The sequence below is a fragment of the Camelus bactrianus genome, chromosome 3 (assembly GCF_048773025.1).
Source record: "Camelus bactrianus isolate YW-2024 breed Bactrian camel chromosome 3, ASM4877302v1, whole genome shotgun sequence".
NCBI classification, from domain to species: Eukaryota; Metazoa; Chordata; class Mammalia; order Artiodactyla; family Camelidae; genus Camelus; species Camelus bactrianus.
The window spans coordinates 106,695,030-106,710,494 of NC_133541.1; the positions used below are offsets into that span (position 1 = coordinate 106,695,030).

Sequence of the window (15,465 nt, forward strand, 5' to 3'; positions counted from 1 at the left end):
CATACCTCTCTATTTCATATCTGCTGGTGTCCTTCAGGGGACATATTTATTTCACCATTTTATCCATGTATAATTTATACCCTAAACAGTGCCTACCATGCATTCATTCATTCATTCATTTATCCAATAAATCAATATTGAATACCTGGTGTGGGTCAGGCACTATCCTCATGCTGTGGGTACAGGGGTGACCCAATCTCTGACCTCATGGCCTATAACGTCAAGTGGACAGTATGGACATTAAACTGGTTTCACATCCAGTTGGATGCAAAATATAAGCACGCCACATGTTCCGAGCTGAATTCATTATCTTCTTCACATAAAACACTCTTCTCAAATGCCTGTCAATAGAACCACAGCAATCACAGCCACCACTTACACAACATGTACCAGGTACCAGTCTAAGCACTTTACGTATATTAACTCATTTAATCTCTACAAGAACCCTGCAAGAGAAATACTGTTATCACCCTAACTTTACCAAGAGCTTTAAAAACTTCTCTGAGGTCCTACCTTTGATAAAACAGTGCAGTTTTCCAATGGTACCACAATTCATTCTGGGTAGGATGTTCGGGTGAAATAAGATCAATCCATCTGAAGCTCCATGACATTTAGCAAACGTCTAGCTTCAGTTTTATGAAATAACTGCGGTATGGATGAGGCTTAGATTTGTATCCCGACTCAGTACTCGTAATACGGACTAGGCTTAGACTGGTCTCCTCACTCTGCCACTTTGCACCTGCAGGACTTTGGGTAAGCTAACCTCTCATTTAACCTCCCTAGACCTGTTCTCTCATGTGTCCTATTTGAACAATTACAGTACACAGTTACTTCCTGGGTGGGGTGAGACTGCGTAAGAGGAGCCAGTGATATAATGGAAGCACACCTGAAGCACAATATCTGGAGTTTAAGTGCTCAAATCTCAGCTCTGATGGTGAGAATGATGGAGAGGTTCACCCGGGGACCCTGGTCCACCCAGGAGCCCATGGCTTCATGATTCATGGACTGTGACGACCTTGCTCACTGGAGTGTGAGGTGTTTGATATTGGTTGGTTGGATAGATGGATGGATGGATACATCTTTGTTTCCACTGTCCCACAGGAGCTACCCTCTGACTCAGACTTTCCCTCCTAGAGCTTCGCACGTGGGTATCCACTCCCCTCCCAAAAGACCAACAGATACTCAAAGGCAGAGACTAGGTCTTCCGTCCTGCATCTCACCACACCCCCAATTTATGATTTGTGAGTCTGAAACAATCTCTTCCCAGTTAGAACACAAAATATCCTAAAGGTGTCCCCTGACCCTAGTGCCCTTTCTCCCACAGAACCTTCAGCCCTGAAGGGATTTCCTGTGATGCTTGGTAGATGACTGCTGGTACAAATAAGGTTTCTTGCTCCGAGCTTTTCTGGTCATTCCCCTCCTTAAGACAAAGGGTGACCATCAAATGTTCACAGGGCAAATCATTCCCTTCAAGATCCTAAGTTCTAAAGAGGAAATGTGAAACCAGAATTACATAGTTATTAAAAGCACTGATTTTCAGGTCAGACAGAACTGGTTTTGCATCTCTATCAGTGTCTTAACTACTCTGAGCCCTGATTCCTTCATCTGGAAAGTAGGGAAAATAACACCTTCTTTGTAGGGTAATTTGGAGGATCCAGTCATATACTGCAGGTGAATTACTAAGCACAGTGCCTAGTAAAGAGGGCAGGGGCTCAGTTAAAGACCATGATTATCCCTAGTCATAACTGCTTCCTCTCTGAAAGCTGGGAAGAGGTCAGCACATCTACAGCAATTCATTCTAAACAAATGAAAATTATGCTTATTATTCTCAATACTCTTACCCTATCACCTAATCCCCTATGTTACTCATGAGCAAAAAGCAGGTAGATTGTGGTTTTAATACTTTCTCCCCCTCATAAATGATATGAAGGGGCCACGACCTGAATCCAAAGTTTCATTCATTCATTTTTATTAACCCATTCACCAAACCTTTACTGAGAGTCTACCATGTGTCAGATATTGGTAACAACTCAGGAAATAGGAAGGTAAGTGACCAGACAAGGTCTCCACTCTTAAGAAGCTTCCGATCTAGGTGGTGCACGGGAATTTTTTTTAAAGCCACACAGACAGTATAATTACAAACTGTGATAAGTGCCCGGAAGGAAAAATACAGGGATCTACAAGCACATGTAAGAGGAAGAACCTAATCTAAGGATACAAGAAGAAATAGAGAGAAAGACAAACTTTATATAACAGGAAAGAAAAGAATGCTACAGGACTTGGGAGAGGGTCAGACTGTCATAATCCCTTAGGACTTTAAACAACCAAAATTGCATACCCTCCACGTCATCCTTCTGTTTGGCTATCCTTCCCTCCACCCACTAGAGTCCCAAAGCTACATGTTCTAGGACAGACAGAAGTCCGTTTTGTTTGTTTCATGAATAAGTATCTGTTTGGTCACTGGGGTTACCATGCAGCTGTTACTTCAGCCTGGCCCTTGGCAGCGCCCTGGGGAGGAAAGCAGATGTAGCTGGTGTCACTGCTGTCTGGGACAATGCGCAGAGACGTCAGGGATGTTCCTATGAGCATCTCTATGAAGCAGATGTCCAATATTTCCCCAGATGAACAAACAACAAAGTTCTCAGCTTACAAGAAAGTTCAAGAACAAAAATGTCAACTTCACACATAACATTTGGCTCAGGCCAGAAAGGTAAAGTAGTTGAGAGTCATATACATCATGTTTAAATATCATACTCTAGATCTGAAAGGTTAGAAACAAAGGTTAGAAATAGAAGAGATTGCCTATTTTAAAAATTATTTCCATAGAATTTGCAGTAGGTACAAATTTGCAATTCCAAATAAAATAAAATAGGTTAAGAGAATAGATAAGCATTCTTAAATATTGTGAATCAGTTTACAAAAAAAAAAACAAAAACAAAAACACCTGTTTCTAACACTGTTTATGCGTAAGAATTCAAACATCTCAACATGAGCATGGGCTTCTCCCTGCCTGTTTGTTTCACAAGACACATTTGGAGGAAGATGGTATCCCCACCAGCTTCCCCAGGATATCAAAAGTAGGTAATTCTCTCACATCTGTGATGTCCTTTCTGCTGCTGCCATTCAAGCCACAGGTACCATGATGACTGAGACCCACAGGGCGCCATCCACCTGGCTGCCTCAGGTGTCCGCAGTCTTCTGCTATCAGTTTAGGGATAGATCTCCTGCAAATTCACCCTGTGCTCCCCCTGGAAACTTTAAAATCTAATTTGTAGTTTGCTTTGGCCTATCACCACTTTGCCATTATAAACTTTCTATTCCTCCTTTCGTTTTCCATTTGGGAAAGATGATTTATCCTATCTTCTAGACTGTCATCTGACTGTGGTCAGTGATAACCTCCATATTTTTCTCAAGACCTCCTAGAAAAATCAGTTCTCTCCAATTCTGTTCTAGAATAATTAAGTTTTTGACCTGCCAGAACCTCCACATTGATTTCAGCCTAATATTTCAGGCTGCTAAAACAAGTTTTAACCTGCTTCTATTCATGACCACATTAGTGATGGTACCTGTCCCAGAGATGTGTCACCTGACACAGTCCCACAAAATCACGTAATGGCTTCACAGTCTACTTCCAGCATCAGGAAGACATGAGTTCAAATCTCGCTTCAGCCACTTACTAACTGTGGACATAAGCCACGTCCACTTGCTGAACCTCAGTGGAGATAACAATAATAGTATCTTCCTCGAAACATTATTGGATTACATGAGAGAGTTCTCAGAAAGATCTTTCACAGAGCCTCATATGTAATATTCATTCAAAAATGTCAACCATTATTTTCATTTTGATAGGTATACATTCTCTGGTTTCAATAAAATTGTCCATCAAATGATATATAAGAAAGAACAAAGGCCAGAGCCCTCCTGTGCCTTTTCAGAGAGCCCCTCCAAGGCCAGCACTTTTCAAACTGCAGGTTAGTGAATCTGGAAATCAATTTAGTAGGTCATAGGCTGGATGTTTATAAATTAGAATAGAATGTTTTTAATAATGAATAGGATGGAATAGAACGGTTCAAAGTGCGTTTCATGTCGTAAGCACTACGTGGTATTTTGTCAAACATACGTATACGTTTATGTGTGTGTGTGTGTGTGCATATGCATACTGGATACAACATAAAATGTAACCCTTATTGTGTGTCACAGGAAGAAAAAAAAAAAATTGAAAGCCACTGCTGTAGGCTGACCCAGAGCTCTTAAATACATCCTTTGGTAATTATCTGCTATTTAGGAGAGGCTTTACTGCCCCCTGCTGGAGCTCTTGATTTCTGCCATAGAGTGGCAGAAGCCTTGCTTCTTACCCATGTAACTGCAGCCATTCTCCCTGTACCCTGTCTACAAGCTCACCTGGGGGAATGCACCCCTTGAGCTATTGTGATGCCCTGGGCAGTGAGTCCAAGGCAGCACTAGAAGTGGGAGCTGGAGTTCTCACTTTTGAAATAATTTTGAAAGCACAGTGTCCTTCCCTTGCAGTCTCCTGGGAAACTGAGCTGAGTGGCCCTGTGACTGAGCCTCAGCCACACATGGCCCCACCTCTGGCCCATCACATGTCACAGCTGGGCAGAGCCTCCCCAGCCTCTAGCAGCCATCTGTCCCTGCTTCTCTGGACAGACTATACCCCTTAGAGGAAGGTGAATTGACTGCATGTTCTCAGAGCTTGGACTGCCAGCAGCCTCCATCCTCTAACACACCTGAGTTCTGAAATAACTGACTAGGGTTGGGGGAGCAGAAGGGTGCAGACTGGAAAAAATATATGCTGTCCCATCCAAGAGGTAGGCCTCACTAAGAGGTCTTACCAAGAGGTAAAAGCCCCAAGAGAACTGCACCCCTAACACACATCCCTGTCTTTGTACGTGGAGCCCAGAACCAGATATGCTTCCTAAGACTCCACTTAGTTCTGCTTCAGTATGAGAGCTACCATGAATTGAGGGCTTATACCTAGTCATCCACACTTGAGGTCTCAAGTAAAACTCCAAGAAGAGTCAAAACTGAGGCTGAAGAGTGTAGAGTAACTTGCCCAGTCACTCACCCAGCTTCAGACCCAGGTGTCCTTGAATGCAGGACCAGCATTCCCAGCAACTGCTAAGTCTGGTTGCGCTTTTGAACTTCAAGGCTTACACCAAGAAAGAAACAAAATGTGACTGAATTGCAAAGTGGTAAATAAAACTTAGTATGAAAAAGAGTTAAGATTAAATCTTAACTTTAAAATAAATAAAGGGTGGGGTCATAGTAGGCATTCTTTAGAACATAAACCATTTAATTAATTCACTTTAAAAACAGACTCATTTGTTTTGAGTCTTGAATCAAGTTTCTTTCTTCTTTGGGTAAAGATCTGTCCCCAAAGATAGATGTGCCTCAGCCATTTTCTCATCTATGAAACAAAGAAAGTAAACAAATCTATCAGATCATCTAGCATTCACATTATGTGCCAGGCACTGGGTGTGCTCAGAACTTTTACATGTGTTGTCTGATATAATCCTGACAACACTGGGCTCAGAGAAGTTAATTAACTTGCTGAAGGTCACACAGCTACTGAGACAGATGCTAACCTGTATGCCTGACTCCTTTGCACCCACCAGGAACTGCTGCCTGGTGAGTATAGAGCTCATATCCTTGAATTTATTCTTCCTTCCTTTCCCTGTCCACACATCTCAATGGGGGCAACTATCAAAAGGGAAGGAAGTCAAGATCATGAAAAACAAGGAAAGACTGAGAAACTATCACAGACCAGAGATGTCTAGGGAAATATGACAGCTAAATGCAATGTGGTACTCTGGGATCTTGGCTCAAAAAAAAAGAAGGACTTTACTGGGAAAACTGGTGAAATTTAAATAAAAGCTGGAGTGTATTGTTGCAATAGCCACGTCCTAATGGGTCTCCCACCTTCCCTCCTGCTGCCCTGTAATCCAATTTCATGCTGCTTCCAGATTCATCTTTCCAAAGCACAGATCTGACCCTGCCTCTCCCTCCTGCTTATAACCTTTTCAAGGCACCCCCTTACCCTCAGTGTCTGTTTCCAGCTCCTCTCTCCAGCGTTTTCTCTCACTTCCCTTCCCTCCCTCCCTGACTCTGCTCCAGCTTTGTTCAACTCACTGCGGTTGTCAGAAAACACCAGGCCCTCTTGACACATTCCTTGTCTGTCAATCCCCTAGGCTGCCATTAGAATTAAGCAGATCTCTCTCTCTCTCAGGATTCAGTTTAAATGTCACTTCCTCCAGGGAGCCCAACCTAATGTCCTCGCTCCTGTGCCTGGGTTATGTCCCCTGAGTTCTCACTACACTCCGTAATTAGCTCCCCTCACAATGCTTCCCATCCTGGATTATATTTATATCTGTCCCTTCCCTCTTATACAACTGAGTCCCCACTTACCTGAAGTGGGAAGAGTGTGCCCAGACTTGGCACTGAACAGCACTGACTCTCATTGTGAGGAGGTCTGTCGTTCAGGCGGCTTGCTCTGTTTCCCTGATTGCTCAAGAACAACAGTATTAGTCTGTCTTCAACACTCCCTGCCAGTTGTTAATCTCTTTATTTTCAAATAATGCCAGATCAAGCCTAGGCTGGGCGCTTGGCATAAGCAAAAGGATCTAGCTTGAATTTAGTACATTGTTTTGTTTCCACTGTATTTATTTTTATTTATGAAATTCAGTTTATAGAAAGCAATAAAAGTCTTTTTTTCTACATGGACCAGTCATCCTTTATAAAATTAATTTTGTATGAGTAAAGGAAGTAAATCCCTTTAGAAAAAAACTGGTAAGTGGCTGTTCAGGTGTCACATATGGTGATAAATGCATGTGTGCATGGCACGTGCATACATGCACACATCCATGCATGCACACATATACACATGCATGCACACATGCATACAACTGTGAAAGTCACCCTGAATGAATTACATTTCTGCAGCTAAGTCTATGAGTCATGAGATCCAGGGTACTGCAATCTTTATCACAACTACCTTTGTGGTTAGGAGAAAATTTAATTTTCTGCTTCTAAGTTTACTCACCTGTAAAAACAAGAGAATAAAATTGGGCCATAAAAATAAATGATTTCATCTCCCAGATACAAGTCTCTCTTCCTGCTCATACGGCATGGAAATAACATTGCTGAAAAGGAACCCAGAGGAAGTCACACTTTCTATATTAGAGATCAGACATGTGAAGTGTACAGAGGTTAAGTGACTTGCCCAAAGTCATATTGCAATTTAATGTCAAATTTTAGACTAAAATCCAGGTCTCTTCACCCCGTGGTGAATTGTTTCTCCCTCTATTTCCGAAACTCTCTACCTCTTTATACCTCCTTCCCCAGATAAACTTGTCAAATGAGTTACATTTTGCTTAACAAAGCACAAGCAAACACACACACACATACAGACACAATACAAAGACATCTTAAAATTATGAAAGAGCAAATAAGAAAAGGATAAAAGCAATATTAGGTTTCAAAGCATTAACACGGTTGGATAAGGAAGTAATATACCTGAAAGCTGAGAAAACATGTTACAGGGTTTTCCACAGTGTTGTAAGTCCTTCTTAGTTCTTTATTTAGATTAGATGCAAGGAGCCAGGAGCCAGGCAGACCACTAAATGTGGGGGAGGATTAGGATAAAGAGGGTAAGTGATTCATCTTTGGCTGCTATATACATATAACAAAACCTGCTTAAACAGAGACCACATCCAAACACCATTTCACTCACTCTCTGTGGATCATGAAACGCAGCATCAGCATGATTCCAGGGGATATAGTTACCACATTTTTTAAATCGGATTTTCAGACACGTTTAAAGACTATTTCAGCAGAGTAATTTGCATACAGGATGTATTCACTGCAATGATACAGAACAATGTTTTTCTCATTTAAAAAAATAGTTTTATCCTTGTCTTTGGAGATGTGCTAAACATTTTTATAACTGACCTGGTTAAAGGCAAATTTACCAGATTTATAGGTAAACCAAAGTGCACAGTATCAGAAAATTTTACCAAATTTCCCAGTGAAATCTAAAATGGATAGTTATTATGCCCTTCACCTAAATACATACACACACACATATATATATATATATGTACTTATGTGTGTATGTATATTTGTAACAATTGAGAAAGATCCAATCAAACAGATTCATGTGAGAAGAGGTCTCAACTGATCATAAGCTCAATGTGAGCCAATGGTGAGACACAGCTGCTGGAAAGAAGAAAAACCTTAATGCAACGTTAAAATAGTTACATGTAGTACAGTAATGAACCTCTGTACTCTCTGCCCACCGGCACATACCAGTTATAGCAACCATACTCAGGGGGACAGAAATTGGCATCTGGCCAGAGAGAGTAATAGGTCAGTGGGGAAAAGGGAGAGGGTCTGTAACCTGAGACAAGTGGGGAATGGTTCATGGCATGGGTCCCAGGGCCAAGCAAGCCTTCTTCAAATACAAGATGCACAACCATTCTGGAATGCATGTGCCCTTGTTGGTCTCCCTGGAATGAGGCTGAAAGGACTCTGCATGGGAGGTCAAACTCATCTTCAACATTCCTCCCCGCCTGGGGATTTTATGGTTTGTGGTAAGAGCAATACCACATCTGTCTTACTTGGTAGTGAACTAGGTCACTTCATTTCCTTCCTGGAGAATAATACTCTAGAGTCTAGGGTGTTTTGACAACCAACAAGCTACTAAGAGAAAATAAGATATACTGATGTGTACATAACCTTGGTGAGTAGAAGATGCAATGCTGACTCAACTCACCCCCCTCCTCCCACTCCACCCCACCACCAACCATTTGGTTGGCCCAAGCAGCTCGAAAGTAAGGCAGAGGGCCTGACAGTAAAATCTAAGCTGTTGGGTGTCAGGTGGTGAGCCCTATGGCCAGATATTCTTGTATGTTCCCGTATTTTAGAGCAAAAGTGAACCACCTCCATCAGGCTCACTTGAGATGTGCATTCAAGATGCATGTTCCTAGGACATCTCCTAGATCTACTGAATTATTGGGGTAAGAACCAGAAGGTTCATTCTCAGCAAGCTCCCCAGATGATCCCTTTGCATACTCTGAGAACCATGGTCCCTGGACAGTGCTTCTCATGCTTTAGTGAGCCTTAGAATCACCTGGGGAGTGGGGTAAAGCTAGGGCTCCTGGGCCCAGAGATTCTGCTTCAGAGAACTCCTGATTCCATTATCAAAGAATTCAGATACTGTGGTAGGCAGCTTCTGAAACAGCCCCCAGTGACTCCCCACCTCCTGGTATTCACACCCTTGGTAATTCCCTCCCTTTTTGAGTGGACTAGACCTAGCGACTCACTTACAATGAATAAAACAGGCAAAACTAGTTGGATGTCACTTCTGAGATTAGTTAGGAGAAGACACTGACTTTCTGTCCTGGCTCTCACCCCTGTCCTTCTCACTCTGATGAAGCAGGCTGCCATATCATGAGCTGTCCTATGGAGAAGCCCAAAGGGAAGGGCCTGTGGGCATCCTGTGGCCAACAGCAAGAAAAGAAGTTACTCCTGCCAATAGCAATGTGAGTCTGGAAGGATCCTTCCCTAGTTAAGCTTGAGAAGACTACAGGTGCAGCGGACACCTTGATCATAGCCCTGTGAGCCACCCTGAGCCAGAGGACCCAATTAATTCACACTTGGATTCCTGCCTTCCTGCAGAAGCTGTGGGATAATGAATGTTTCAAGCCACTGGGTGTGTCATGCAGTGACAGACAACTAATAGAGAAGTTTCGTGCAGGAGCAGCCCTGGAATCAATACCCCTTGGGATTTAACCTTCAAGTCTCCTACCTCATCTCTCCCTATTATTAAGGAGACACATGTGTGAATAAACATAAATGAGCAATATTTAATGATATACACTATTTACATGTAATTTAGGTCATAATTTTCTTAGTGCTCAGTTTTTAAGCCTTGGCCCTTGGGAAGCTTCCTCAGGGTGTCTGGGAGGTTATGGGAGGGCAGAGCCTCAGGGCAGGATGGAGATGGTGAATCCGCATCAGACCTCACCCCCTATGCCTTCCAACTGGCCATTCTGAGGCTGTGTCTTTTGAGCTAAGAGCATTGAATCCCTGCCTGCCAGTCCCTATGAGCAGGAGTGGCATCTCCTCCGGCTGGAGAGAGAGAAGAAAGAAATGACCAGTTTCTCTGCTGGCAAGGGGAGGGTTGTCTTTCCCTGAGAAAAGTCAGTGAAGGGAACAAAGTGCAATCTGCTTGCTTCTCTCTAGTGCAGAGCCTGATTTCTCCACTGAGGGAAGGGGACAGCTTTTCTAAGGGGCAAGGATTCTCATTTCCTCTAGAACTGTGTGTCTAGAAAATGCATTTCACGGTCTGTATTGTGGAAGGGCCACAGTCTACCGGAAAGGCTCTACCCACAAAGCCAGGACTCCTAATCCCTGCTCCACCATCCACTCCTTGTGGGGCCCAGAATGAGCCCTGTCCCCTTGCACTATGTTCTTCCCACTGTGAGCCGAGAGGCCGGGCCAGGTGATGAATCAGATCCCCCAGATTAGTGTCGAAGAGCCTAGGGCAGGGAGGTAGCTTCTGGCCATGGCAGCTGGTCAGAGATGGTTTAGCTGTCCTTACTCAGAGAGCCAGGCCCCCTCCACTCAGCCACCGGGCCCTCTCCGAGGAGCGCCCAGAGGGGCTGCTGTGCCACAGGGGGCTCCGGCAGACGTTGTTCAGCCTGGTCCTAATGGTGTCCTCCAGCTCCTCGTCACCCAGAAGGATCGCTGCGGCCAGGGCCAGCCAGAAGTACTCAGTGGCATCGTGGGCATCCTAACCCCGTGGCATGGGGGCAGAGAAGAGACAGCATTAGCCGACATTTCCAGGAGAGGCTGGGAGGTAGTGCTGGGAACTCTGAGAACACTGGATTTTGTCTGCCCGACATCCTTTCCCACTCCCTTCTCCTGGTTCCTTGGGGGAACTCCCCTCGCCCACTCTGCTGCAGTTCTGTGACATTGCTAACCCTGGTGGCCCTCCTCCCCAGGCACAAGGGTGGCACCTTACCCAGGCTCAGACAATCGTGAAGCAGCATCACCTTGGGCACAGAGCTTCAGGAGTGTGTAAATGACTCAAGCTGACCTGTCCCCGGGGCCTTTCAAGTGTGACCTAATAGACAAAATGGTCCCTCACCCTTTTAGATGTGGGCTTGAGCCTGCCAGTATCTGGAAGGGAAGAGGCCAACATACCAAGAGAAGTAGAAACATACAGAGCCAAGAGATAGAGAGAGAGGTGGGGAAATTCATGATGACATTTGAGTACTAGCAGCCAGAAATTAAATTATCTGAAATTAAATTTATATCTGAACTTCCCAGTTCCTTGAGCCAGTAAATCACCTTCTTTATTTAAGCATGTTTGTTGTTTGTTTGTTTGTTTTCATTTTTGTTTTCATTAAAGTGTAGTCAATTTACAATGTTGCATTAATTTCTGGATGAGAGACGAAGTGGCCACAGAAATCACAGCAGGGAAAGGAGGGAGAGGAGCTAGGAGCTGTATTCTCAGCAGAGACAGGAGCCTCCTCAAGGTCTCCAAAGGGACTAAGTGGAAAGAGCTATTGTGTTCCCAGAAGAGCCACTCCCCACCCTAAGAGACAACACTCCCCATCTGTCCCTCTCTACTCTACCCTGAAGGCTCAGGGTCAGGGAAGAATATAGGTGGACAGCAGCTCTTGGATGAACCTGGAGCCTGGCTCTTACCTTCAGCTGGTGGTAGGTGAGTCGGCCCAGACGATAATACACCTTGGCGTAGTATAAGGCCTCCTTGGGACTCTGCAGCCAGGGTGGACAGAGGGACAGAGTCTTCAGGTAGCAGTCCTCAGCCATCTCGTACATGTGCAGCGAGTGGTACACAGTAGCCAGACGGTGGAAGGCCACCAGCTCCTGCCTCTGATCTCCTAGGAAAGGAAGACTAAGAGAGATAGCCTGCAGCTGACACTTTACAGCATTGGTTCACTCATTTACTCTGTACAATCTCCTGGAGGTCTCCAGGGTATCAGGGACTAAGCTTGGGACACAGTAACCAAGGAGAAGAGGTCCTGCCTGCATGAGGCTTATTATCGCACAGGACACAGACATCCCTCAAATAATCCCACAAAGGTAAAAGCACACCTGTGATACGTGCAGCAAAAGAAAACACAGGGATCTATGAGAGTGGCTAATTGGAATACGTGTGTTGACGAGGTTTTCTGGATGATTCCTGAAGAAAACTTTCTCCGTATTGCAGATGTCCCTGTAACTCAGGATTCTGGGGAAAAATTATTTCCAAATCCCTGTGATGGGACAGGTGACAAGACTAGCTTGATAGAGTAGCTAAGAATTCCCGACAGTGAGTAACTTCATGTAACAAATGTCTTCTCCACGTGAAAGTCTCTCTTCAGAGAGCTCTCCGCGACTGCCATGAGGAGTCGCCACCCTCTGACCCTTCACCAGCTTCTGGTCTCAGATAAGCTACTCACTTTTAACTCATGCTTTAGAACCCTGGTGTCTAATGAATCCAGAACGTGTTGTTTTGGTTTTTGGTGGGTTTGTTGTTTCAATAACTAACTCCTTTAATACAAAGTAGCCTTTTAAAGAGAACAAAGGCTTCCAATTTTGTTTCTTGAGTATTTGCAAGGTGGCTGCTTGATGCAATCCAAAAATATCACTTTTAAGCTTCAAAGGGCCAAAAGCCAAAACTAAAACCGGAAAATCCAAGGGAGAGAAAACTCTCTGATATGGAAGAATCCAGTCACAGGGAAGTGCATAAAAAGGTGGATATAGCCTCCTTTCAGCTTCCATCCAGGGAAGGATAAAGAGTACTCCGGAGAGAGCTGCCTGGGCCCCCAAGGCCTTCCTGAGATCAGCAGACAGCCACTCAAATAAGGTTTTCTACAGTAAAGGGAAAGGTAGGAAGAGAAGAGAGAGAGCTCTGAAGTACAATTAGACACAATAAAGTCTGGTTCCATCCACATCTCGTGCCCTTGAGAATGCCCAGAAGTCCCTTCCAGAATCATCACAGAAGATTTCATTTGCCCCTACATCTAATCAAGGCTCCTCTAAGCAAACCTGCTTTTCCTCAAGTACCAACATTCAAGATGAGTTTATCTTTCTTTATTCTGCCTTTTTTTTTTCTGTCTTAAGGACTTATATTGTTTCCCATTAGCTTTTGTTGTAAATGCAAGCTATTTCAGCTCCTTGATGAGTTAGGTCATTGGTAATCTGACCTTCATTTACATTTCAATTCCATATGGAAAATGTGCACTTGACTAATAATTAACCAATTAAAAAGTTAATGCACAGTGCTTTTGTAATGGGGCATTGCCTGTGCATAGGATAGTAAATGGTATTAAAATACCATTTACTCTGTACTGAGGGAATAATACCAAATATAATATAATCAGTGTGCACAAGTAACACTTATCAAAGACTTATTATGTACCAAGCACTGTGCTGAGGGTTTTACCTGGATTATATTCGGTCTTCATAGCAACTGCATGATGGGGGCACCATTTGTAATCCTGATTTGCCCATGACAAACGTGAGGTTTATAGGCTTTAAGCAGTTTGCTTCACTGGGGGCTCCCTAACAGTTGAATCCAGGATTTGAACCCACAGAGTCTGGCTCCAGAACCTATGCTGTTCCGGCTTTGTTGCCCCTCCTTGGGGAGCGTCACTCCTCCCATTCAAAACACTAGACAGTTAGGACCACCTACCTGCAATGGTGCTGAGTCTGGCCGCCAAGGTGGCAAATTCCAAAGCCTTCTCATAGCCTTCCAGGCTGATCTGCAGCTCCGTCAGCTTGTTGAAAATCCGAAGCTCAGTTCTGACTGCCTTCATCCTCCTTGCTAAGGGAACAGCCCCAGCCTGAGAACAGAGTCACAAGAAGCCTTAGTCTAGCCGAGAATCACTGGTACGTACATTACTCTAGGAGGCTATATTATATCCTACTGCCAGGAGTAGGGGGGATGGCAGTGACTAAAATGAGGGGGGAGGGATGCGATATTTCCACGCATGGCTTTGCTCAATCCACTCTCCTGGTCCTTGCTCTTAGCTGCTCTGCCCAGACCTTAGAGGTGGAAGAACTAAAGGTCATCAGGCCCCCTGAAACTGAGAGCAGGAAAGAGAAGATGACTTTCCCCAAGGTCACATGGGAAGTTATCTTCCAGTTACGTGCTCCCTTAGCACCCATAGTGCCAATGTACAAAGTACACACACGGAGTATGTGCATAGTGCCTGAGAGGGCCCAATAGTCATTTCTACTATTTTTATTATGATAGAATTAGGGGTAGGTCATTTCATCTCTCTGAGTCTTGGTTTTCTCATCTATAAAATACATATGATCATGACACCTCAACAGTCAGGATTGTGTTTCTTGTTCTTCTGATCCCAAGCTCAGTGCCTGGCACATTTTGGGTGCTTGATGGATGTTTGATGACTGAATAAACAACTGAACAAGCAAATGAATGAATAGCTGAATAAGTGAAATTTAAGGATCAAATAAAATAACGAGGTTTCCCAAACTTCAGTGATGAACAACTATTATGATTTTTGAAATATCTGCTTACCATTTGGACATTTATTTAACAAATATTATTTCTTAGATCAACTGTCTTTTATTATCTTGCCTCATTCTTTGCAATAATATCTGTGAGATCATGGGTTTGCTGAGCTGGTATTATACATTTTTAATTCTTAAAATATATTTTAATAAATCCTTAAGCAAAAGTGTTCTTCCATGGACCAGTCATCTCCCACCATGCCAGCAATGGTACCGAGGAACATTCTGGCCAACACAGAAGTGTGCTACAAACTGTGAAGTACCATGCACCTAAAAGATGTAATTATTACGGTGTGTTCTCCCAGGAAGGATAGTTTATCAAGTTTGAGAATGACAGAGTTTATCGACTCCTTCTTTGAGAGCCTGCTAGACTGAAGAAAGGGAGAGCATGTGGGCACTGGATGTGGAAGGGACAACAAAGAAATACCGTAAGAGAGGGGAAGGGACCCCAGGCCGAAGTCCACGTGGCCCTGCCCACGTTTGTGCCAGGGCCTGGCTGGGATACCACGGACTACAACCCGGGACTTACGCGGTAGTACTCCACCGCGCGATGCCTGTGGCGGGTCCCATTGAAGAACACATCACCAGCCTCCTCGTAGAGCTTGAGAGCCAGAGAGGGCTCCTCTGACTTCAGCGCTTTCTGGATGGCTGCCTGGATGAGACAGAGACTGCTGTCACAGGTGGAGAGAAGGATGATCGAACGTCTACAGGACCGGCAGGAATGAGACCCTGATCTCCTGGTTTAGCCCTCTGCTAAACTCTCCTGAACCCTAAATGGTCTCCCACACTCAAGGCTGGTAAGAAGCCTCCAAGATTCCCTAGTTCAGCATTTCCCCATCACGCCATGAGAGATTACTTTGGTGGCCCTAGAAATGATTTTTGGCAGTACATAAATTT

At 44.1% G+C, this 15,465-nt stretch overlaps 1 protein-coding gene across 29 annotated transcripts in view; it reads right to left on the reverse strand.

The window, feature by feature from the left end:
* The window catches only part of SH3TC2 (SH3 domain and tetratricopeptide repeats 2), a 172,123-nt gene that overhangs the window by 70,978 nt on the left and 85,680 nt on the right, over nt 1–15,465 (reverse strand). For 10 of the 29 annotated variants that reach the window (XR_012505683.1, XR_012505692.1, XR_012505694.1 and 7 more), the window contains 5 exons: nt 15,098–15,220; nt 13,724–13,874; nt 11,731–11,927; nt 10,619–10,810; nt 146–7,633 (listed from right to left, as the gene is read on the reverse strand). Coding sequence is in view for 8 of the 29 variants with exons in the window: in XM_045517477.2 (XP_045373433.1) it covers nt 10,619–10,810; nt 11,731–11,927; nt 13,724–13,874; nt 15,098–15,220 (663 nt within the window). In the remaining 21 variants the exon portion in view is untranslated. The other 19 variants (XR_006725274.2, XR_012505684.1, XR_012505689.1 and 16 more) reach the window with 19 other exon arrangements.